We start from the raw sequence: 26834 nt of genomic DNA, 5'->3' as shown, positions 1-26834 counted from the left end.
TGTGATCCAAGAAGGTACGAAGCTTGGCTTGTAAGGACAGTAGTTTGTCTTTGGGGAGGAATGCCTGCTGGACTCTGGAGTCTAGCAAGGCTCTAAAAATGAAGCATCTCCTGAGACACAGTCAAAGTGAATTTCCGCCAATTATTGATCCACCCCCGAGACTGGAATAGGTCCACCATGAAATGGATATGGTCCTTGGTCAGGAGAAGAAGTACAGTAGTTTGCCCACATAAGCCATAATTCAGATCCCCCTGCATTTGAAACAGCATTGTGGTCTGGGAGTTGCAAGTTGATTAACTAACTGCAACATTATCTGTGAGAGAATTGAAGCACAAGTTGGTTCCTGAATGGTGGCTGTGGATGAAGGGACCTTCCGCTGCATAGCTGTGAAACATCGGACACATAGGCTATCGTGGTCCGTAGCCTGAGGAGAAAGCACTTACAGTTGCGCCCTAGGGGCCTTGACCTTGAAAGCCATAAATGAATTCCAAGAAATGTCCCCACACACAAAAATGTAATTAAAATTAATCTGCCAGTGTGAACTCCGATAAATGAACCAGCGGTCACTAGCAAGAGTGTTAACTAAACCCAGATACACTAGCAATTAAAACAAAAACAATAAATGTGGAGATAGAAAGTATAGAGAGACTAACAAAGTACTTCTATGCATTTAGATAAAGATGCATATTATAAAAAAAACAGGCACACAGAGAACATACAATGCAATGAATAAAATAGGATTTTAATTACCTACCGGTAAATCCTTTTCTCGTAGTCCGTTGAGGATGCTGGGGTCCATTTTAGTACCATGGGGTATAGACTGTTCCGCAGGAGCCTTCGGCACTTTAAGACTTTTCAACAGTGTGAACTGGCTCCTCCCTCTATGCCCCTCCTCCAGACCTCAGTATAGGAACTGTGCCCGAGGAGACGGACAACTTCGAGAGAAGAATTTACATTAAACTAGTGGCGAGATTCACACCAGCTCCCACCTTACAAAACATGCCGCCTAACATGGCCTTCAACATAACCCATGCCAACGTGCATGCATAACGCAACAGTAACAGCTGTGAACATCTTAACACGAGAACCTGTGTAAAAGACAAAACGTAATTCTGCAGGAAAAATGAGCACCGGGCGGGCGCCCAGCATCCTCTACGGACTACGAGAAAAGGATTTACCGGTAGGTAATTAAAATCCTATTTTCTCTTACGTCCTAGAGCAGGCCTGGCCAACCTGTGGCTCTCCAGCTGTTGTGAAACTACAAGTCCCATCATGCCTTGCCACAGTTTTGCTATTAGGGAATGATAAAACTGTGGCAGGGCATGCTGGGATGTGTAGTTTCACTGCATCTGGAGAGCCACAGGTTGGCCAGGCCTGTCCTAGAGGATGCCGAGGTCCATTTTAGTACCATGGGGATGTACCAAAGCTCCCAGTACGGGCGGGAAAGTGCTAATCTTCCTGCAGAACTGACTGACCAAACTGAAGGTCGTCAGCAGCCAAGGTGTCAAACCTGTAAAACTTTACAAACGTGTTTGCCCCTGACCAAGCAGCTGCTCGGCAAAATTGCAACGCAGACACACCCCGGGCAGCCACCCAGGAAGAACCCACTTTCCTTGTAGAGTGGGCCTTTGCCGAACTCGGTAACTGCAATCCTGCCGTGGAATAAGCTTGCTGAATGGTACCTCTGATCCAGCGTGCAATAGTCTGCTTAAAAGCAGGACCCCCAATCTTGTTGGGGTCATAGAGGACAAACAAAGATTCTGTTTTCCTTATCCGAGTCGTTCTTGCAACATAAGTCCTTAACGCTCTGATGACATCCAAGGACTTTGAAACGGCTGAGGTGTCAGAAGCCACTGGCACCACCACAGGTTGGTTAATATGGAAAGAAGACACAACCTTTGGAAGAAAATGCTGACGCGTCCGCAGTTCAGTTCTATCTTCATGAAAAATCAAATAAGGACTCTTGTGTGACAGAGCCCCAAATTCCAACACTCGTCTGCCTGAGGCCAAGGCCAACAGCATGACGACTTTCCAAGTGAGAAACTTCAACTCCACCTCTTGCAGAGGCTCAAACCAGTCCGATTTAAGGAACTGCAACACCACATTAAAATCCCATGGCGCCGCAGGAGGCACAAAGGGAGGTTGGATGCGCAGAACCCCTTTCACAAACGTCTGGACCTCAGGAAGGGAAGCCAACTGTTTCTGAAAGAAAATGGACAAGGCCGAAATTTGGACCTTGATAGACCCTAATCTCAAGCCAGCATCCACACCCGCCTGTAGAAATAGGAGAAGATGTCCTAATTGAAACTCCACTGCAGGAGACTGCTTGGAGTCACACCAAGATACATATTTTCTCCAAATACGATGGTAATGTTTAGATGTTACCCCTTTCCTGGCCAGAATAAGAGTGGGAATGACTTCATTGGGAATACCCTTACGGGCTAGGATCTGGCGCTCAACAGCCATGCCGTCAAACGTAGCCGCGGTAAGTCTTGATAAACTAACGGCCCCTGCTGAAGCAGGTCCTCGCAAAGAGGAAGAGGCCGAGGATCTTCCAGTAGTAACTCCTGAAGATCTGGATACCAAGCCCTCCTTGGCCAGTCTGGAGCAATGAGAATTGCTTGAACCCTTGTTCTTCTGATGATCTTGAGAACTTTTGGTATTAGTGGAAGTGGAGGGAACAGATACTCCGACTGAAACACCCACTGGGTCACCAGTGCATTTACTGCTATTGCTTGTGGGTCTCTCGACCTGGAACAATATTTCTGAAGCTTCTTGTTGAAACGTGATGCCATCATATCTACTTGAGTAACGCCCCAATGATCTGCTACCTCTGCAAAGCCTTCTGGGTGGAATCCCCATTCTCCTGGATGGAGATAGTGTCTGCTGAGGAAGTCTGCTTCCCAGTTGTCCACTCCCGGAATGAAAATTGCAGACAGAGCTTTTGCATGTCTTTCTGCCCAGAGGAGAATTTTTGTCACCTCTGCCATTGCCGCTCTGCTTTTTGTTCTGCCCTGACGGTTTATGTAAGCTACTGCCGTTACATTGTCTGACTGGATCTGTATGGGACGACCTTGAAGAAGGTGTGCCGCTTGATGAATGCTGTTGTACACAGCTCTCAATTCCAGAATGTTTATGTGAAGGAGTACTTCTTGACTTGACCATCTTCCTTGGAAGCTTTCCCCTTGCGTGACTGCTCCCCAACCTCGGAGGCCTGCATCTGTGGTCCTCAGGATCCAAGTCTGAATCCCGAACCTGCGTCACTCCAGGAGGTGAGAACTTTGAAGCCACCACAAGAGTGAAATTCTGGCTTTTGTTGACAGGATTATCCTCTGGGGCATGTGTAGGAGCGATTCTGACCACTTGTCCAGTAGGTCCCATTGGAACACCCTGGCGTGGAATCGGCCAAATTGTAGAGCCTCGTAGGTCGCTACCATCTTCCACAGCAAGCGGATGCACTGATACAGCGATACGCGTGCTGGTTTCAAAACTTGTTTGACCATCTTCTGGATCTCCAGAGCCTTTTCCACCGGTAGGAATACTTTCTGTGCTTCCGTGTCCAATATCATTCCTAGAAATGATAACCTCATTGTGGGTCCAATTGTGATTTTGGAAGGTTTATGATCCAACCGTGCTGTTGAAGCACCGTCAGGGAAAGTGCAATGTTCTGCACTAGTTTCTCCCTGGATCTCGCTTTTATGAGGAGATCGTTCAAGTATGGGATTACGTTGACTCCTTTCTTGCGAAGAAGCACCATCATCTCCGCCATCACCTTGGTGAATCTTCTCGGAGCCGTGGAGAGCCCGAAAGGCAATGTTTGGAACTGGTAGTGGCAGTCCTGCACCGCAAACCTCAGGTATGCCTGATATGGAGGGTAGATGGGAACATGTAAATAAGCATCTTTGATGTCCATTGACACCAGAAATTCCCTCTCCTCCAAGCTGGAGATCACCGCTCTCAGGGATTCCATCTTGAATTTGAACCTTTTCAAATAGAGGTTCAGAGTCTTTAGGTTTAAAATTGGTCTGACCAAGCCATCCAGTTTCGGCACTACAAACAGGCTTGAATAAAAACCTTTTCTCTTACGTCCTAGAGGATGCTGGGGACTCCGTAAGGACCATGGGGATAGACGGGCTCTGCAGGAGACATGGGCACTTTAAGAAAGACTTTAGATCTGGGTGTGCACTGGCTCCTCCCTCTATGCCCCTCCTCCAGACCTCAGTTTACTACTGTGCCCAGAGAAGATAGGGTGCATTTCAGGGAGCTCTCCTGAGTTTCCTGTCAGAAAGTATACTTGTTAGGTTTTTTATGTTCAGGGAGCACTGCTGGCAACAGACTCCCTGCATCGAGGGACTGAGGGGAGAGAAGCAGACCTACTTCTGTGAGTTTCAAGGCTCTGCTTCTTAGGCTACTGGACACCATTAGCTCCAGAGGGAGTCAGAACACAGGTCTCACCCTGGAGTTCGTCCCGGAGCCGCGCTGCCGCCCCCCTCGCAGAGCCGGAAGATAGAAGCCGGGTGAGTATGAGAAGAAAAGAAGACTTCAGAGGCGGCAGAAGACTTCATGATCTTCACTGAGGTAACGCACAGCACTGCAGCTGTGCGTCATTGCTCCCATACACCTCACACATGGCAGTCACTGTAAGGGTGCAGGGCGCAGGGGGGGGGGGGGGGGGCCCTGGGCAAAATGTAAACCTCTTTTCTGGCAAAATAGGATATATGCAGCTAACCGCCAGTGTACAGTATATTTGAGCGGGACAGAAGCCCGCCGTCGAGGGGGCGGGGCTTCTCCCTCAGCACTCACCAGCGCCATTTTTTCTCCACAGCACCGCTGAGAGGAAGCTCCCAGGACTCTCCCCTGCTTATACCACGGTAGAAAAGAGGGTTTTAAAGAAGAGGGGGGGGCACATAATTCGGCGCAGATAATATATAACAGCGCTACTGGGTAAAACATTAAATTACTGTGTTTTTTTCCTGGGTCATATAGCGCTGGGGTGTGTGCTGGCATACTCTCTCTCTCTCTCTCTGTCTCTCCAAAAGGCCTTGTGGGGGAACTGTCTTCAGATAAGAGGGTTCCCTAAGTGTGGTGTGTGTCGGTACGCGTGTGTCGACATGTCTGAGGTAAAAGGCTCTCCTAAGAAGGAGATGGAGCAAATGTGTGTGTGTGGTGTCTCCGTCGACAACGCCGACACCTGACTGGATATGTGGAATTAAGTGCTGAGGTAAATTTATTGCACAAAAGATTAGAGAACAGACAGGGAATCTACCCATGTCTGTCCCTATGTCGCAGGGACCTTCAGAGTCTCAAAACGCCCACTATCCAAAATAATAGACACTGATACCGACACGGAGTCTGACTCCAGTGTCGACTACGATAATGCAAAGCTACAGCCAAAACTGGCAGAAAAGTATTCAATATATGATTATTGTAATAAAAGATGTTTTGCATATCACTGACGACTCATCTGTCCCTGACACGAGGGTACACATGTTTAAGGGGAAGAAAGCTAAGGTAAATTTCCCTCCTCTCATGAAGAAAAAGAGCGGGAATCTCCAGACAAGAAACTGCAGATTCCCAAAAAGAATTCTCATGGCGTATCCTTTCCCTGCTAGGGCCAGGATACGATGGGAATCTTCCCTTAGGGTGGACAAGGCATTGATACGTTTACCCAAAAGGTAGCGCTGACTTAACAGCTATCCTCAAGGATCCTGCAGATAGCATGCAGTAAAAGTACTTTGAAGTCCATTTACACACATTCTGGTACACTACTCAGACCGGCGATTGTGTGGCATGGGTTTATAGAGCTGTAGCAGCGTGGACAGATACCTTATCAGCGGAGATTGACACCCTAGATAAGGATACCATGTTATTGACCCTAGGATAGATATATATATATATATATATATATATATATATATATATATATATATATATATATATAAAAGATGCTGTCTTATATATAAGACATGCCCAAAGAGACATTGGTCTACTTGGTTCTGGAGTCAACGCTATGTCGATTTCTGCTAGACGTGCCCTGTGGAACATGCAATGGACAGGTGATGCAGACTAAAAGAGGCATATGGAGGTTTTACCTTACAAGGCTGAGGAATTGTGTGGAGAAGGGCTCTCGGACCTGGTCTCCACAGCTATAGCTGGTAATTCCGATCTTTTGCCTTATATTCCCTCACAGCCTAAGAAAGCACGACATTATCAAATGCAGTCCTTTCGGTCGCAGAAAAACAAGAAAGTACGAGGAGCGTACTTTCTTACCAGAGGTAAGGGCACAAGGCACAGCTAGTTCCCAGGAACAGAAGTCCTCCCCGGCCTCTACTAAATCCACCGCATGACGCTGGGGCTCCGCTAAGGGAGTCCGCCCCAGTGGGAGCACGTCTTCGACTCTTCAGCCACATCTGAATTCACTCACAGGTGGATCCCTGGGCGATAAATCTCAGGGTTACGAGCTGGAATTCGAAGAGGTGCCTCCTCGCCGGTTTTCCTTATCGGACCTACCGGCTTCTCCCCCAGAAAGGGAGATAATATTAAATACAATTCACACATTGTATCTCCAACAGGTGGTGCTCAAAGTTCCCCTTCTGCAACAATGAAGGTGACCACGGACGCGAGCCTCCGAGGTTGGGGAGCAGTCACACAAGGAAGAAATTGCCAAGCTCTTTGGTCAAGTCAAGAGACTTGTCTTCACATCAACATCTTGGAACTAAGGGCCATATACAACGCCCTACGTCAAGCAGAGACCTTACTTCGCGACCAACCGGTTCTGATTCAATCAGACAACGTCACCGCAGTAGCTCATGTAAACCGCCAAGGCGGCACAAGGAGCAGAGTGGCGATGGCGGAAGCCACCAGAATTCTTCGCTGGGCGGAGAATCATGTAAGCGCACTGTCAGCAGTGTTCATTCCGGGAGTGGACAACTGGGTAGCAGACTTCCTCAGCAGACACGACCTACATCCTGGAGAGTGGGGACTTCATCAGGAAGTTTTCGTACAGATTGCAAGTCGGTGGGGATTGCCACAGATAGAGATGATGGCGTCCTGCCTCAACAAAAAGCTACAGAGGTATTGCGCCAGGTCAAGAGACCCTCAGGCAGTAGCGGTAGATGCCCTAGTGACACCGTGGGTGTTCCAGTCAGTCTATGTATTTCCTCCTCTTCCTCATATACCCAAGGTGTTGAGAATAATAAGGAAAAGAGGAGCGAGAACAATCCTCATTGTTCCAGATTGGCCACGAAGGACCTGGTATCCGGATCTGCAGGAAATGCTTACAGAAGATCCGTGGCCTCTTCCTCTAAGACAGGACCTGTTGCAACAGGGGCCATGTCTGTTCCAAGACTTACCGCGGCTGCGTTTGACGGCATGGCGGTTGAACGCCGGATCCTAGCGGAAAAAGGCATTCCGGATGAGGTCATTCCTACGTTGATAAAGGCTAGGAAGAACGTGACATCTAAACATTATCACCGTATATGGCGAAAATATGTTTCTTGGTGTGAGGCCAGGAGTGCTCCTACGGAAGAATTCCATCTGGGCCGTTTCCTTCACTTCCTACAAACTGGAGTGAATTTGGGCCTAAAATTAGGCTCCATTAAGGTTCAGATTTCGGCCCTATCCATTTTCTTTCAAAAAGAATTGGCTTCTCTCCCAGAATTTCAGACTTTTGTGAAGGGAGTGCTGCATTTTCAGCCTCCTTTTTGTACCTCCGGTGGAGCCTTGGGACCTTAACGTGGTGTTAAGTTTCCTTAAGTCACACTGGTTTGAACCACTTAAAACGGTAGAGTTAAAATATCTCACTTGGAAGGTGGTCATGTTATTAGCCTTGGCTTCGGCTAGGCGAGTGTCGGAATTGGCGGCTTTGTCACATAAAAGCTCCTATCTGGTTTTCCATATGGATAGAGCGGAATTGCAGACCCGTCCTCAATTCCTGCCAAAAGTGGTTTCATCCTTTCATATGAACCAACCTATTGTGATGTCTGTGGCTACGCGTGACTTGGAGGATTCCGAGTCCCTTGATGTGGTCAGGGCTTTGAAAATTTACGTGTCCAGAGCGGCTAGAGTCAGAGAAACAGAAGCACTGTTTATCCTGTATGCGACCAACAAGATTGGTGCCCCTGCTTCAAAGCAGATTATTGCTCGCTGGATCTGTAACACGATTCAGCAAGCGCATTCTACGGCTGGATTGCCGTTACCAAAATCGGTCAAGGCCCATTCCACTAGGAAAGTGGGCTCTTCTTAGGCGGCTGCCCGAGGGGTCTCGGCACTACAGCTGTGCCGAGCTGCTACTTGGTCGGGGTCAAACTCCTTTGCAAAGTTCTATAAGTTTGATACCCTGGCTGAGGAGGACCTCCTATTTGCTCAGTCGGTGCTGCAGAGTCATCCGCACTCTCCCGCCCGTTTGGGAGCTTCGGTATAATCCCCATGGTCCTTACGGAGTCCCCAGCATCCTCTAGGACGTAAGAGAAAATAAGATTTTAAACCTACCGGTAAATCTTTTTCTCGTAGTCCGTAGAGGATGCTGGGCGCCCGTCCCAAGTGCGGACTACTTCTGCAATACTTCTATATAGTTATTGCTTAAATAAGGGTTATGTTTTAGTTGCATCGGTTTTGAACTGAACTGATGCTATGTTGTTTCATACTGTTAACTGGGTAGTTTATCACAAGTTATACGGTGTGATTGGTGTGGCTGGTATGAATCTTGCCCTTGGATTAACAAAAATCCTTTCCTCGTACTGTCCGTCTCCTCTGGGCACAGTTTCTCTAACGGAGGTCTGGAGGAGGGGCATAGAGGGAGGAGCCAGTGCACACCCAGATCTAAAGTCTTTCTTAAAGTGCCCATGTCTCCTGCGGAGCCCGTCTATCCCCATGGTCCTTACGGAGTCCCCAGCATCCTCTACGGACTACGAGAAAAAGATTTACCGGTAGGTTTAAAATCTTATTTTTCCTGTTGTGACACAGGAACTAAGGAAATTACGCTGTCTTGACATAATTTCTGTATTGCGTTCAGCACCTTTGTTCTGTCCTGAACAGAAGCTGGTAAGACCTGATTTGAAAAATCGGCATGGGGGAAGGTCTTGAAATGCCAATTTGTACCCTTGGGATACTATCTGTAATACCCAAGGATCCAGATCTGAGTGAATCCAGACCTGGCTGAAAAACAGTAGACGTACCCCCACCCTATCGTACTCCAGCAGGGGAGCCCCAGCGTCATTTTGAGGTTTTTTTACCATAAGTAGCTGGTGACTTCTGCTCCTGCGAGCCTGATGGTGTTGTAGATTTTTTATCTCTTCCTCGCCCTCTTCCTGCGAAGAAGGGGGTACCCTTTGCCTTTTTGGACTTGTTGGGCCGAAAGGACTGCATCGTATGAGAATGATATCCTTTCCTAGGTGAAGCAGCTGAGGAAGGCAGAAATGCTGACTTGCCTGATGTAGTTGTTGAAATCATGGCATCCAGCTCGTCTCCAAAGAGGGCTTCTCCATTGTAAGGGAGCGCCTCAATATTCTTTTTTGATTCCGCATCAGCATTCCATTGGCAGATCCACAGCACCCTGCGGGCTGAAATTGCCATAGCGGAGGATCTTAAACTCAGCAATCCAATATACTTCATAGCTTCAACTAAGTAACCTGCAGCATCTTTGATATGGCCGAGTTAGGACTATTTCATCCCTGTCAACTGTGTCTATGTTAACAAGCAAGTTGTCAGACCATTTTTCCACAGCGTTACCCACCCACGCACAAGCAATGGTGGGCCTGAGCACCGTTCCGTTAGCCGTATATATGGATTTCAGGGTTGTTTCTAATTTACGGTCAGCTGGATCTTTTAAAGTGGCTGAACCAGGGGCAGGCAAAACTATTTTCTTAGACAGCCGAGAAACTGAGGTGTCTATCATTGGAGGAGTCTCCCATTTGTGCCTGTCTTCCTCAGGGAAAGGGTACGCTACACGTATCCTTCTGGGAAGGGTAAATTTCTTCTCAGGGTTAGCCCAGGATTCTTCAAAGAACGCATTCAAATCGTTTGAAGGAGGAAAAGTCACTACCTGCTTTTTATTTAATTTAAAATAATCCTTTTCCTCTGGGACCAGTGTTGTTTCAGTAAACTCCAACACTTCCTTTATAGCAGCTATCATACATTGTATGCTTTTGGCTAATCTGGGGTCTACCCCTCTCAAATCCCCAGTGTCGACGTTAGAGTCGGAATCTGTGTCTGTGTCCCCTTGCATTATCTGGGCCAGAGACCTTTTCTGGGAACTGGATGGGACCAGAGTGGATAATATGGAGGGGTCAGTAAACAGTGCATCCTCCACAGATCGCCTCCAATATTTAGTCTGAGTCTGAACAACAGAGAATTTCTTTGCAAGCATTGACATATTCTTTTGCAACATTCTCACCCACTCCGGCTCCTTCTTAGAGGGAAGGGCCACCATATTACCCTCTTGTGCATCTAAAATGGGTTCTTCCTGGGAAGAACCCTCCCCAATGTCTGACATGTTACACACTTGTACACACACACCCCTATCACACAGGGGAGCTATTGGAGACAGACCCACACTAAAGTCTGTCAGAGAGACACAGAGGGATTTGCCAGTCCACACACTGCGCCTTATTGTGAATTGTGGATATATTACCCACTTACAGCACATATATCAATAATAGGCCCACAGACCTAATTATAATGAACACTCTCTGCCCCTTCTATAACACTGTGTACTTGTATCAGCGTTGTCATGAGGAGAAACAGCATTCAGGAGCTTCACACTGGAGTTTCTGCAGGAGAAAATGGCACCCAGTGAGTGTTCTGGCAAGCCTGAGGAGAAGCCCCGGCCTTCATCCTCAGCAATGTAATATTTATACTGGCTGGGGATGGCACATCAGTGGCTGTACATGTATGTACCCTTTTTGCCAGTGAGAGTAAGGTTTTAAAACATGCCCTCAGAGCGCGTCCCCCTCGCGCTCTGCACCCTTGTGCTGAGAGACATGGCGCGTAGCGTCCCGCCGCTGCGCGTGTACCTGTATGCCGCCAACGATGACTGGAGGATCCCCTCTCTGCAGGACTCCGGTAATATACTCACCAGCCTTCTGACTTCTGGCTCTGTTAGGGGGTGGCGGCAGTGCTGTGGGAGTGAACGCTGGCCAGGCTTGGGCTGTGTTCAGTACCCTTCAGGAGCTAATGGTGTCCTGTCAGCGGAAGAAGAACCATTAACTAATTGAGAAGTTGGTTCCTACTTTACCCCCTAAGTCCCACGAAGCAGGGAAGCTGTTGCCAGCAGCTTCCCTTTAAAATAGAAAACCTAAGAAAGTATTTTTCCAGCAAAGCTCTGTAGAGCTCCACTAGTGTGCATCCAGTCTCCTGGGCACATTTTCTAAACTGAGGTCTGGAGGAGGGGCATAGAGGGAGGAGCCAGTTAACACTGTTGAAGTCTTAAAGTGCCGAAGGCTCCTGCGGAACCGTCTATACCCCATGGTACTAAAATGGACCCCAGCATCCTCTAGGACGTTTGAGAAATGGGCAATATAGTGCAATGTATATAAAATGGCCGCCCAGCATCTAAGGGTAGGAGGAAAGAGAGGAGGAAAGAGCCCAAGTGCAGGTAGCCTGCATGAGGTGACAAACCAAGGAGTGGGGGAGGAGCCAACAGGGAAAGCTCAACTCCCCTTTCTGGCATAACCTCCATAGTAATGGTCGCTATCTAAATAGTGCCGTTACCACAAAAGTACCCTGGTGGTCTAGAGGGGGTGCGGAGACAACCTGGCCCCTACTGCCAGTGGCCTCCCACACCAGCAGCAAAAGCCACGATGCTCCCTGTTGTGACAGCTGCGACTACTCCAGCGTGTGCTGGAGCCCAGCCGGGGACACTAATCCAGTTGCCAGTGCTCTGGCTGCTGATGCAAGGGAGTTGGTGGAGCGGCAGTGGGTGCAACCAGACGCTGACCCATCGCCCGCTCTAAAGTAAAATTAAAAGTGAAATAAAAATGAATGAAATTTAGGATAAGGCCCTACAAAAACATTGCCACTCCTTGGGCAGCAAACTAAACCTGTATCTCTCGGCTGGGGGGGTTATAGGGGAGAGGGAGCATGGGCTGCTGGGAAAAGCAGTTTAATCCTTGTTTCCCCCATGGATGATTTAGAAACATAGCTCACAAGACATTATGTAATAAATGGACCAAAGAAGGCAATGAAGAAGCTGGTGACAAGATCTGATTCGAAAATACCTAGAACCATATACTGTAAACAGTTTGGAGCAGATTCAATAAGATGCGAGCTGTCAGCAGCTGCATTCATTAGAACAATTACGGTAGCCTAGTTTCTGCTCGTACCGCCATAGGCTGCAAGCAGAAACCAGCTAGTAAGACGTATCGCGTCTCGCGGATAATTGAATATGCCATTTGTTTCACTTTACAAAAGATATTTATATTTACCTGCAAAAAGATCTTGGTCATCCTCATCCATGAATAGCCCATTTTCTCTGGAGGTTTCTGGGAGAGCCTCCTCCTTCTTGGGCTGTGGAGCAAGCACCTCTTTGCTCTGAAATATAAATGGAGAGTGAGCTGACAGACATGGGCCAAATGAGTACAAAGGTCATAGTAACAGGGGCAGTCTGTCAGCAGGTCCTACAAACCAACTGCTGTCAATACAGACTGGAATGAAGCAGGTTTCAGCTCTGGGAGGAATCCAGCAGCCTCAGATAGTCACTATACTGGTTAGACAAGCCAACAAGAAAGGCACGTGCTGAGTGAAGGAGAATGAGAAGCTGGTTAATGCTCATGAAGAGCTGTAATATCTATACACCTATGCCTAAGGCTTATAGGAAACAAAAAGCTAGATATTATACCCCGAGAGGCCAAGAATTAAAGTGTGGCCTATAATATGAAATGTTTACTGTGCCGTTAATTAGAGAGCAATACTATAATACAGATATGTCTTCTTACTAGTTTGTTGCAGTCACACCAAACAGATCATCTTTGCATGCCAAAAATGTGTCTTTCCAGTTGCAAAACAATGGGACTAGGACGCACGGGAAGACTGTGCTGATTAATTTGATATGATACTTACGGCGGGATGTAATGTAGTCAGAGATCGCCGGAGATGCAGAATCATGCCTTGTAAGTGATTGTCTCTTTTAAAAAAAAAAGGCAGAGATCGTCCGGCAACCCGCACCCTCAGCGATCTCGGACTGCATTACATCCCACCATTACCGTATATCTGTGTGCGTCTGAGTCTCTGTGTATGAAGTGCTACAATGTAGCAGTCGCAGCTTTTTTTCAATCCCAGTTCTGTTCTGCTTCATATATAGACTCAGTCATACACAATACACAAATTAAACAGCACAGTCTCCACGTGCGTCCCAGTCATATTGCGTTGCGACTAAGATGCATTTTCTGCAAAATAAGACACCCGACGTTAGCAGAGATGCACAGGACCTGGCAGCTCACTCATGCCAGTCATCTTGTGCAGCATGGTGTATTGAAGCTAGATCAGCGGTGCAAGTGTGCGGGTACGGTTGGGTACCGCATACCCTTAAGAGTTTAGCCGCTCCATCCGTCCCTCCCTCCCTCCGCTGATGCGAGGGGAGGAGAGCGCAGCCTGCGCCTCTCCTACCCCTCAGTGTCTTCGTTGAATTCAGCGCCGCCTGTGAGCCAATCAGAGCTCTGCGGACTGGCAGCCAAGGCTGTCGGACCGCGAGCTTTGTTTGGCTCACGGATCGGTGCCGAATTGAACGAAGACACCCGCACCCGCCGGAGACTGAGGGGAAGGAGAGGTGCAGGCTGCGCTCTCCTCCCCTCACACAGACGCACACAGGACAGCAGCGGCAGCAGCAGGGAAAGTGGGGAGCATGTATACCTGGCACTGGGAGCATATCTGGCACTGGGGGGACATGTGTATCTGGCACTTGGGGCATATCTGGCACTGGGGGGGGGGGCATTTGTGTATCTGGAACTGGGGGGAAATGTATGTCTGACACAGTGGGGGAGCATTTGTGTATCTGGCACTGTGAGACAATGTATATCTGGCACTCTGGGGGCATTTGTGTATCTGACACTGTGGGGCAATGTGTACCTGTAAGACATTTTTTCTACTTGCACCACTGGGCTAGATGTACGAGGACGCATGTGTATATAAAGTATTTCTATGACATTTTCAGAAGTAAGGATTTATAGCATGGGACAAAGCATTTAAGGGTCTATTTATCTTTATGTGGTAAGAAAAAAAAAACTTTCTATAGCTACTTATTGCAGCAATAAAATCTTGTATCACCACAATTTAACAAGAAAAGTTTGATGGGAGCAGCTGAGGGATGCGGAGTTCTCTGGCAAGGCTGGCTGAGGGCATCTGTGCAAGTGCAGTGGAATTGGAGGTCTGGGCTTCTACTTTCACGGAAAAGAAAAAAACAAGTCACAAAAGTTGAAAAAAAGTTTGTAAAAATTTAAAAAATGCTTTATTTAATTAAAGCAAATTCTTTACCACCCTCACTATTATCCCCCTAAAATAGACATACTAATTGCTTGTAAACTGTACGCATGTAGCACTATGGCAGCAGGATACAACTGGGCCTTTTTGCTTACAGACTGGGACGTGTAGAACAGCACAGACTATGTACTCTTCCATGACCTCTCAGCGATACTTGCACGCTTGGGTGAACGTATGACAATCACTACGAGGTTACTGTAATAATACAAACAACAATCCTACATCATGGCTTACAAGGAAAGGTAAACCTTAATATGTACTGAAGGCAGACACATCGACAGATATTTATGTCCACGTAATTTCATAGCTGCCAACATGGTATATATGCGGAGACAGTTACAAACCTGAAAAATGTCATCTCACAACAACATGACCAACACACAGTTCCGTTTCTCCTGCACATTGCTCAGCCTCTCATGTTTATGTCACTGTAGGGCCTGCAGTGGTCAACATACATTCTGTATTCTCCTCTTGCTCTGTGGAAACGCCAGCAAACACTAACCGCAGTTGTCGTTCTCACTAAAAAACCCTGCCTGCTGGCTAGAGTAGTAGAGTGTGTGAAATGGCACATGCAGTTAGTTTCTAATGCTACTTCAGAGCCAGGGCGATCAGCGAGCCTGCAGCGGATCTGGCTGTAAGAACTTGGGTTTAGTGCAGGTCAGAGGTCACCATGGAAATTTGATACAAGCGGCACCGTAATGTCATATCCTTGGGTCCCCATGTCTGCTACTGCTGCCAGTGTGTTCCACGATGGCTGGAAAATTTGCACTTCAACTAAACAATTATGAAGCTTAACGGTGTGGAGATTGTATGTTCTCCCCATCATTGCGTGGGTTTCCTTAGGGTACTACGAATTCCAAGAACATACTGGCCCCCAATACCAGGTTAATTGTGTATATATATATATATATATATATATATATATATATATATACACACACACACACACACACACATATATATATATATATATATATATATATATATATATATATATATATATATAAAAATAGCTTTTACTAAATAAATAAATTGTCTTCACTTTCCATCTGAGTTTCAGACCAAAATTGAGGTGTTATGTATAAGTGATGTGGTGTTTAGCAAAATGCTGATTGTTTTCAAATTATGAATGCTTAATTTGTTTTATTATTCTTACTCACAAAAATGTTTCCCATCAGTAAAATGCACTGCAATTCTGCCTGAAATCTATTATTTCACAAAGCACTGTTTGTGTCAATTGGGGTTTGTAATGTAAACAATTATACAGAAGGCACAAATATTTGGATTTGCTTCCAAGAGTGATGTTTTCTCTCTTCTCCTTATAAACATCTCACTACAGAAGGGAGCTGCCTAATGTCTGTACATGTGCCAAACTCTCTCAGCCACTAACATCCACGTTTTTTTAAGCCTGAGGAGTATGCTCCTATCATGTTGCCCTGTGACAGTGCAGAGGGGCTTAGGTCTTTTGACCCTTGCCGATAGCAAAAGCTCCCTGTTTATTCCCATCCGAAAGACCTTTTAAAGGGGCCTAGGGTCTTCATACCTTCCTTTGCCACTGCTAAGGAGACTCCTTTAATTCATGACGTTATAATACCATAAAGACTTAGGACTACATAACCTACATTAAAAACTGTCTTACATAAAGAACTACAAAGGACTCTCTCCCAAAAAATAAATAAATTGTATATATACCTAATATATATATATATATATATATATCTTAATCTAACTGGTATTTGTTTTAGAATTGTGATCATAAGGGGAGATCTTTTTCAACACGTCATGAATGCGGTCAGAAAATCCATACAAGAATGCTCTGGCCAGCAACCTTTTGGTTGACACCAGATAATAGAATTGCTGGAACTCATCTACGAAGTAATGCAAATAGAATGTCAACTATGACCAGTCCTGGCAATGTGTGGGAACATCTGCCTATAAACATGTTGTAAGTAGCATATTTGGTTTTTTTTCTTCTTCTTGTGGGTGGGGGAGGAGTATTATATATAAAGCATTTATAAAAAGGTTTAGTGTTTTCACTATGGCTGAAAATGTCAAAAGTTCATAAAAAGAAAAACTCAGTGTGCAGTTAAAGGGACATTAACCCTTAATGATTGGGGGACTTTGCAGAGACTAGGCACATTTTGTTTATTTAATGACAATAACTTATTTGCTTGGGTATGAGTGAATTTGTATGTATTTATTTTCCATAACTTTTTTTTATTGTTAAAGTTTATGATTTTTTAATTAATGGATACACAAGCTCAATTTATGATTATACTTATGATCATTTTTAAGCAATTTGTGCAACCATAGAAACATATCCTGTATTGTGTTCCCCTATTTATTAAATTTAAACACTTTTATTATTATTACATCGCCCAAGTAGCTCACGACAAAACTTGGGCTTCACAACTAATTTATTTTCATAGCAACTGTTCATTTTCAGATGATGTAACAGAGTCAAATAAATCTGAAAGGAACAATTTATTTTGTTTTATTTCTTTGTTTCTAGAAGTAGTCTGGATCTACTAAGACCCAGGAGGCTCTCTCTTGTACAAGAGGTACTGTAATCACATGATGGATCCCGCATCCTGTACACACTGCGCAGCACTCTACTGAACTGAGCAGTCAGGAATCGTGCATAATGAATATCTCATGCAAACAATCCCACCGTTCACCGTTACACATCTTGTCTTTCCACAAATGGAAGAGGTTCCTATCTGAAACAGTTGTGGCAATTTCCAGCCCAGGCACTGATTGGTCAGAGCCACAACATAGTGCTGATCGGACCATGCTCCTGGCTGTCAATGCTCGGACAAGGAGGAGTGCTACAGCACTGGCTGCAATGACTTCTGGAGTTTAAAGCAAGGAGATGTGGCATCAAAATGATGATTTAGCTGAAGTTGCCCTTTAGCTTGAAAAGGCTGATTTCTGATGTCACTAGTGAGGCAGTTATGATCGCCTCATTATCACTACATTTTCAGGAGGGCGATTTATAAGGGTGCAGTCTTCAATCACCAATAGCTGGAGTTAGACTGAAAAGACGTTGGGACTTGGGGGCTAATTCAGACCTGATAGCTAGCAAGCTATTTTTGCACTGCTGCGAACAGATAGTCACCGCCTACAGGGGAGTGTATTTTAGCTGTGGAAGTGTGCGAACGCATGTGTAGCAGAGCTGTACAAACAGATTTTGTGCAGTCTCTGCGCAGCCCAGGACTTACTCAGCCGCTGTGATCACATCAGCCTGTCCGGGACCGGAATTGAGGCCAGGAACCCTCCCTGCAACGCATGGACATGCCTGCATTTTTCCAGACACACCCTGAAAACGGTCAGTTGACACCAACAAACGTCCTCTTCCTGTCAATCTCCTTGCAATCGCACATGTGAACGGATTCGCACAAACCCACCGCTTTGTACTCGTGCAACGTGCCTACGCATTGCGGTGCACAGCAGCGATCAGGTCTGAATTACCCCCTTTGTAACTAGTGAAATTATAAGACTTGTTTTAAAAAACTAAAAGAAATAAAAGTAGTAAAACTTGAATGTTGTGGTTGTGCAGAAATGTAAAATAGCAGGAAGCCCAGGGAAATAATACGGTATATGCCGAGTGTGCAGGTTCTAGAACACAGGAATGTGTGTCTGTGCACAAGTCGGGGAAAGCATGAAGCCAGCATATTAATGTACGTATATAGCTAAAAGTATTTAAAACCACATTATTTTAGGTCATGAAGTACCTTGAATTTATCTTAAATTTGACCTGTTTTTTCTATGACTCATCAAAGTGAAAGCAGCTGTCTTGTCACTGTTAAGGGGGGTACACACGGAGAGATACGAAATTAAGCACACTCCGTGTGTATGTCCATAGCGATAGCGATGCGCAGCCCTGAGCGTTGCTAGCGCTGGTTCTAGATTGTGCCTGCATGCCGGCACAATCTAGTCAGGTCACTCACTTCACCGCTGTGTGAAATGAGTGCCCCCTCCGCTCGGCACACATCGCGCCGAGTTGGGGGGAGAGATGTGTGCTGAGCAGTCTGTGACAGACCGCTCAGCACACATCTCTATGTGTGCACCCCCCTTTATAATGCTCACTGGATTGGACTTGCCCTTAAACACAACCATTAGTCTAAAGCAGTGGTTCCCAAACCTTTTTGAATCACAGCACTCTAGAGCAGAGGTTCTCAAACTCGGTCCTCGGGGGCACACAAAGTGCATGTTTTGCAGGTCTCCTCACAGAATCGCAAGTGAAATAATTAGCTCCACCTGTGGACCTTTTAAAATGTGTCAGTGAGTAATTAATACACCTGTGCACCTGCTGGGTTACCTGCAAAACATGCACTGTGTGTGCCCCCGAGGACATATCAAAACTTTTTTCACAGCACCCCTAGGCCAAAAAAAATTTTATTGAGAAATTTAGAAAGAAATATTAAATTAAGTAAATTGTGTTTATATGTCATCCTTATGTTCAATTGTATGTTGAGGTACAGGATTAGCTTCTGTTTGTACACATTTTATAATTGACAGCCACCAGCACTGGTTATTATATTGACCATAAATAATAAGATTTTACTTACCGGTAAATCTATTTCTCGTAGTCCGTAGTGGATGCTGGGGACTCCGTAAGGACCATGGGGAATAGACGGGCTCCGCAGGAGACAGGGCACTTTAAGAAAGAATTAGGATACTGGTGTGCACTGGCTCCTCCCTCTATGTCCCTCCTCCAGACCTCAGTTAAAGAAACTGTGCCCGGAAGAGCTAACAGTACAAGGAAAGGATTTTGGAATCCAGGGTAAGACTCATACCAGCCACACCAATCACACCGTATAACTCGTGATAAACTTACCCAGTTAACAGTATGAACAACAACAGAGCATCAGATAAACCCTGATGCAACCATAACATAACCCTTATGTAAGCAATAACTATATACAGATATTGCAGAAGAAGTCCGCACTTGGGACGGGTGCCCAGCATCCACTACGGACTACGAGAAATAGATTTACCGGTAAGTAAAATCTTATTTTCTCTAACGTCCTAGTGGATGCTGGGGACTCCGTAAGGACCATGGGGATTATACCAAAGCTCCCAAACGGGCGGGAGAGTGCGGATGACTCTGCAGCACCGAATGAGCAAACACAAGGTCCTCCTCAGCCAGGGTATCAAACTTGTAGAACTTTGCAAAAGTGTTTGAACCCGACTAAGTTGCTGCTCGGCAAAGCTGTAATGCAGAGACCCCTCGGGCAGCCGCCCAAGAAGAGCCCACCTTCCTTGTGGAATGGGCTTTTACTGATTTTGGTAGCGGCAATCCAGCCGCAGAATGAGCCTGCTGAATCGTGGTACAGATCCAGCGAGCAATAGTTTGCTTTGAAGCAGGAGCACCCAGCTTGTTGGGTGCATACAGGATAAACAGTGACTCAGTCTTTCTGACTCTCGCCGTTCTGGCCACATAAACCTTCAAAGCCCTGACCACATCTAGCAACTCGGAATCCTCCAAGTCACGAGTAGCCACAGGCACCACAATAGGTTGGTTCATATGAAAAGATGACACCACTTTTGGCAGAAATTGTGGACGGGTCCGCAATTCTGCCCTGTCCACATGGAAAACCAGATAGGGGCTTTTATGTGACAAAGCCGCTAATTCTGACACACGCCTAGCTGAAGCCAAGGCTAACAGCATGACCACCTTCCACGTGAGAAATTTTAACTCCACGGTTTTAAGTGGCTCAAACCAGTGTGATTTCAAGAAACTCAACACCACGTTAAGATCCCAAGGTGCCACTGGAGGCACAAACGGGGGCTGAATATGCAGCACTCCCTTTACAAACGTCTGAACTTCAGGAAGAGAAGCCAGTTCTTTTTGAAAGAAAATGGATAGGGCCGAAATCTGGACCTTAATGGAACCCAATTTTAGGCCCAAAGTCACTCCCGACTGTAGGAAGTGAAGGAAACGGCCCGGCTGGAATTCCTCTGTAGGGGCATTCCTGGCCTCACACCAAGCAACATATTTTCGCCATATACGGTGATTATGTTTAGCCGTCACGTCCTTCCTAGCCTTTATGAGCGTAGGAATAACCTCATCTGGAATGCCTTTTTCTGCTAGGATCCGGCGTTCAACCGCCAAGCCGTCAAACGCAGCCGCGGTAAGTCTTGGAACAGACAGAGCCCCTGTTGCAACAGATCCTGTCTTAGAGGCAGAGGCCATGGGTCCTCTGTGAGCATTTCTTGCAGCTCTGGATACCAAGTCCTTCTTGGCCAATCCGGAACAATGAGTATTGTTCTCACTCCTCTTTTTCTTATGATTCTCAGCACCTTGGGTATGAGAGGAAGAGGAGGAAACACATAAACCGACTGGAACACCCACGGTGTCACTAGTGCGTCTACAGCTATCGCCTGAGGGTCTCTTGACCTGGCGCAATACCTCTGTAGCTTTTTGTTGAGGCGGGATGCCATCATGTCCACCTGTGGCAGTTCCCACTGACCTGCAATCTGCGCGAAGACTTCTTGATGAAGTCCCCACTCTCCCGGGTGGAGGTCGTGCCTGCTGAGGAAGTCTGCTTCCCAGTTGTCCACTCCCGGAATGAACACTGCTGACAGTGCTCGTACGTGATTCTCCGCCCATCGAAGAATTCTGGTGGCTTCCGCCATCGCCACCCTGCTCCTTGTGCCGCCTTGGCGGTTTACATGAGCCACTGCAGTGATGTTGTCTGACTGAATCAGCACCGATTGGTTGCGAAGCAGGGTCTCCGCTTGACTTAGAGCGTTGTATATGGCCCTTAGTTCCAGGATATTGATGTGAAGGCAAGTCTCCTGACTTGACCACAGACCCTGGAAATTTCTTCCCTGTGTGACTGCCCCCCACCCTCGGAGGCTTGCATCCGTGGTCACCAGAACCCAGTCCTAAATGCCGAATCTGCGGCCCTCGAGAAGGTGAGCACTCTGCAGCCACCACAGAAGAGACACCCTGGCCCTGGGGGATAGGGTGATCAGCCGATGCATCTGTAGCTGTGTCCAGAATCATGCCCAGGAAAGGCAGACGCGTCGTAGGAATCAGCTGCGACTTTGGAATATTCAGAATCCAGCCGTGCTGTTGTAACACTTCCTGAGAGCGTGCTACGCTGATCAGCAACTGCTCTCTGGACCTCGCCTTTATGAGGAGATCGTCCAAGTATGGGATAATTGTGACTCCTTGTTTTCGCAGGAGCACCATCATTTCCGCCATTACCTTGGTAAATATTCTCGGTGCCGTGGAGAGACCAAACGGCAACGTCTGAAATTGGTAATGACAATCCTGTAACACAAATCTGAGGTACTCCTGATGAGGTGGATAAATGGGGACATGAAGGTAAGCATCCTTTATGTCCAGAGACACCATAAAATCCCCCTCCTCCAGGCTTGCGATGACCGCCCTGAGCGATTCCATCTTGAACTTGAACCTTTTCAGGTATATGTTCAGGGATTTTAAATTCAATATGGGTTTGACCGAACCGTCCGGTTTCGGTACCACAAACATTGTCGAATAGTAACCCTATTCCTATTCCCTGTTGAAGGAGGGGAACCTTTACCACCACCTGCTGGAGATACAATTTGTGAATTGCAGCTAACACTATTTCCCTCTCTAAGAGGGAGGCTGGCAGGGCCGATTTGAGGTAACGGTGAGGGGGCATCTCTTCGAATTCCAGCTTGTATCCCTGAGACACAATCTCTATAGCCCAGGGATCCACCTGTGAGTGAACCCACTTGTGGCTGAAATTTTGGAGACACGCCCCCACCGGGCCTGGCTCCGCCTGTGGTGCCCCAGCGTCATGCGGTGGATTTAGTAGAAGCCGGGGAGGACTTCTGTTCCTCGGAACTAGCTGTATTGTGCAGCTTCTTTCCTCTACCCCTGCCTCTGGCAAGAAAGGACGCACCTCGGACTTTCTTGCCTTTTTGTGATCGAAAGGACTGTATTTGGTAATACGGTGCTTTCTTAGGTTGTGAGGGAACATATGGCAAAAAATTTGACTTTTCAGCCGTACCTGTGGAGACCAGGTCCGAGAGACCGTCCCCAAACAATTCCTCACCCTTGTAAGGTAAAACCTCCATGTGCCTTTTTGAGTCGGCATCGCCTGTCCATTGCCGAGTCCACAGGACCCTTCTGGCAGAAATCGACATTGCATTTATTCTAGAGCCCAGTAGGCTAATGTCTCTTTGAGCATCTCTCATATATAGGACAGCGTCTTTTATATGCCCCAGGGTTAGTAATATAGTATCCTTGTCCAAGGTATCAAGTTCCTCAGATAAGGTATCTGTCCATGCTGCTGCAGCACTACACATCCAGGCCGACGCAATCGCCGGCCGTAGTAAGGTACCTGAATATGAATAAATGGACTTCAGGATACCCTCCTGCTTTCTATCCGCAGCATCTTTAAGGGTGGCCGTATCCTGTGATGGCAGGGCTACCCTCTTGGATAAGCGTGTTAAAGCTTTGTCTACCCTAGGGGAGGATTCCCAGCGCAACCTGTCCGTTGGCGGGAAAGGATACGCCATAAGCATCCGTTTGGAAATCTGCAGTTTTCTATCTGGAGATTCCCAAGCTTTTTCACATAACTCATTTAAATCATGTGAAGGGGGAAAGGTCACCTCTTGCCTTTTCTGCCCATACATATAAACCCTCCTGTCAGGGACTGGGGTTCCTCTGTGATGTGCAACACATCCTTTATTGCTATAATCATGTAATGGATGGCTTTAGCCATTTTAGGCTGCAACTTTGCATCATCGCCATCGACACTGGAGTCAGAATCAGTGTCGATATCTGTGTCAACAATTTGGGATAGTGGGCGCTTCTGAGACCCTGACGGCCCCTGCGATGTAGGATCAGGCATGGGTTGAGACCCTGACTGTCCTGAGGCTTCAGCTTTATCCAACCTTTTATGCAAGGAATTAACATTATCATTTAAAACCTTCCACATATCCATCCAATCGGGTGTCGGCGCCGTCTGCGGCGACCCCACATTCATTTATACCCGCTCTGTTTCCACATAGCCTTCCTCGTCAAACATGCCGACACAAGCGTACCGACACACCACACACACAGGGGATGCTCTATTTGAAGACAGTTCCCCCACAAAGGCCTTTTGGAGAGACAGAGAGTATGCCATCACACACCCCAGCGCTTTATGACCCAGGAATCACACAGTAACTTAGTGTTTACCCAGTAGCTGATGTATATACTGTTTTTGCGCCAAATTTATGTGCCCCCCCTCTCTTTTTACCCTCTTTCTACCGTGATTCTGCAGGGGAGAGCCTGGGGAGCTTCCTCTCAGCTGAGCTGAGGAGAGAAAATGGCGCTGGTGAGTGCTGAGGAAGAAGCCCCGCCCCCTCAGCGGCGGGCTTCTGTCCCGCGTTTTGTGTGTAAAATAATGGCGGGGGCTCATGCATATATACAGTGCCCAACTGTATATATGCTGCTTTTTGCCAAGAGGTTCCCAATTGCTGCCCAGGGCGCCCCCCCCTGCGCCCTGCACCCTACAGTGACCGGAGTGTGTGGGAGCAACGGCGCACAGCTGCAGTGCTGTGCGCTACCTCATATGAAGACTGGAGTCTTCTGCCGCCGATTTTGAAGTCTTCTTGCTTCTCACGCCGGCTTCTGTCTTCTGGCTCTGCGAGGGGGACGGCGGCGCGGCTCCGGGATCGGACGACCAAAGGTGCGTTCCTGTGTACGATCCCTCTGGAGCTAATGGTGTCCAGTAGCCTAAGAAGCAGGACCTATCTTCAGTGAGTAGGGCTGTTGCCAGCAGATCTCTCTGAAAATAAAAAAAAACCTAACAAAATACTTTCTTTTTAGCAAGCTCAGGAGAGCTCACTAACTAGCACCCAGCTCGTCCGGGCACAGATTCAAACTGAGGTCTGGAGGAGGGACATAGAGGGAGGAGCCAGTGCACACCAGTATCCTAATTCTTTCTTAAAGTGCCCTGTCTTCTGCGGAACCCGTCTATTCCCCATGGTCCTTACGGAGTCCCCAGCATCCACTAGGACGTTAGAGAAAATTAGAATTGATCCTGGAACACCAACTCAGGGTACCCCTGCAAGTGTCCTAAGACACCCCAGGGTGCCACGGCATACAGTTTGAGAACCACTGGGCTAAAGCATAGGTTCTCAAACTTTGTCCCCAGGACCCAACAAAGTGCATGTTGTCCAGGTCACCTCATAGAATCACAGATGAAATATTTAGCTCCACTTTTAAAATGTGTCAGTAAGCAATGAATTCACCTGTGCACCTGCTAAGTGACCTGGAAAACATGAGCTCTTTGGGGGTCCTTAGGACCGAGTTTGAGAGCCTCAGTGAGAACATGGGTTGAAAATAAAAAATAAACATGGTACATACATTTCACAAATGTTCTATCACATTCAAAATGTTACTTATGGTGACAATTCACCAAAATGATACACAAAAGAGCCAATGCGCATGCAGTATACTGCCATATGACGCTGTAGTGTTGAGGCTTTTGTGTACGCAGATATGTTACTGAACAAACATGTTTAGTGTTTCATGACAGAAAACGTATGACTAATTACATGACTACGCACTGCTAGTGTGTACAGCTCATCACTAGCACATATACGATATTGCCACGAAGCTCTTTACAGTCCTTCGGGGAGTCAGTAGGTGACCACCCAGGCACATCCCTTGGGGTTGTCAGTAGCCGACTGTACTAGCACAGCCCTCCAGGACAGCAGCCAATTACCAACTTCTTTTAATTCTAGGTCCAGCTACTGGCAAGTGAAGATTGTTTACTTCTGATACTATCACCTGAAAATTAATGTATGATTAGGCAGGAATTAATATCTGATTAGCAATACCAGAAATGACTTCCTTCAAGCTAAAGGGTAACTCCAGCTAAAATATAATTTTGATGCAACAACTTTGGGCTAGGTCAGCAGACAGGAACCAGGGCAAAGCCTCTCAAGGTCAGCAGACGGCCGCCTTGGCACGGCCCCTCAAGGTCAGCAGGTGGCCGCCTGGGCACGGCCCTTAACGGTCAGCAGGCGGCCGCCTGGGCACGGCCCTAAAGGGTCAGCAGGCGGCCGCCTGGGCACGGCCCTAAAGGGTCAGCAGGCGGCCGCCTGGGCACGGCCCTAAAGGGTCAGCAGGCGGCCGCCTGGGCACGGCCCTAAAGGGTCAGCAGGCGGCCGCCTGGGCACGGCCCTAAAGGGTCAGCAGGCGGCCGCCTGGGCACGGCCCTCCAGGGTCAGCAGGCGGCCGCCTGGGCACGGCCCTCCAGGGTCAGCAAACAGCCATTCAGGGTCAGCAGACGCGTACCAGGGCACAGCCTCTCAGGGTCAGCAGGTGGCCGCCTGGGCATGGCCCTAAAGGGTCAGCAGGCGGCCGCCAGGGCATGGCCCTAAAGAGTCAGCAGGCGGCCGCCAGGGCATGGCCCTAAAGGGTCAGCAGGCGGCCGCCAGGGCATGGCCCTAAAGGGTCAGCAGGCGGCCGCCAGGGCATGGCCCTAAAGGGTCAGCAGGCGGCCGCCAGGGCATGGCCCTCCAGGGTCAGCAGGCGGCCGCCATGGCACGGCCCTCCAGGGTCAGCAGGCGGCTACCAGGGCACGGCCCTCCAGGGTCAGACGTTCACCTGGGTAGAACAATGTAAATAAAATGACTTTAAATAGCAGCAATGATCCAGTATATTGACTATAAAGAGCTTGCCTAGCACCCAGTGCTCACAGGAACAGATCTGTACAGAGCCCTGTGTGTGCCTCCTAGAACATAACAGTACGTAGCAGAGTGAGAGAATGCCCTGGAGCAGTATGACACATACTGTATACACCAGGCACTGCTGAGCAGCTCTCCTCCCCAGTTACTCACAGTCCCGGTAAAGATGTCCTCTCCCTCCGTGTCACTGTCAGATCCCGGAGCCTCCTCATCTTCACCCAGTTCCGGGGGACCCCACTGGGGGACTCCACTTTCATCCGCCATCACTCGAGCTGCCGGAAGCGCGAGAATGGGGCAGGAACTCCGGGGAGCAGCAGGGAGGGGGCTGTGGCTGTGCCGGCCTACGTCACACACCCACAACACAGTCGCAATAGCGCCCCCGCGTGGACTCAACTGTACGGGAGCATCCTACACAGCCATCTGGAATGCACTATGCAGAATTAATTGCGGATTAATTACCGTACTTCCAAACCGTTTGTTTTGTCTTTGGCAAATGTAGTAAATAATGGCAGGTTGTATATGTCTGAATCGCTTAAAGGCTTGATTTATGTAGTGACTTTATTTTCTTTGGCAGCGAGGCTGGGAAGTTTGGATCATTGTATTGCAGGTTGGGGCTGGAGCTGGCACTTAAACTAAAACGGATCATATTGGACACCCATAGCCCTCTGGTCTTG

At 47.5% G+C, this 26834-nt stretch overlaps 1 protein-coding gene across 1 annotated transcript in view; it reads right to left on the bottom strand.

Annotated features, from left to right (window-relative positions):
- Positions 1–26504, bottom strand: part of SNX1 (sorting nexin 1) — a 144591-nt gene extending 118087 nt beyond the window's left edge. Inside the window, exons 1-2 of the mRNA XM_063926341.1 lie at positions 26314–26504; positions 12423–12528 (exon numbers count right to left, since the gene is read on the bottom strand). Of these exons, the coding sequence (XP_063782411.1) occupies positions 12423–12528; positions 26314–26424 (217 nt within the window). The 5' untranslated portion in view covers positions 26425–26504. The remainder of the gene's footprint in view (positions 1–12422; positions 12529–26313) is intronic.
- Between the last annotated feature and the right edge of the window lie 330 nt (positions 26505–26834).

This window comes from Pseudophryne corroboree, chromosome 6, assembly GCF_028390025.1.
Source record: "Pseudophryne corroboree isolate aPseCor3 chromosome 6, aPseCor3.hap2, whole genome shotgun sequence".
Lineage (NCBI taxonomy): Eukaryota > Metazoa > Chordata > Amphibia > Anura > Myobatrachidae > Pseudophryne > Pseudophryne corroboree.
The sequence above is the reverse complement of the archived record's forward strand: the minus strand, read 5'-3'. Positions and strand labels throughout refer to the sequence as shown.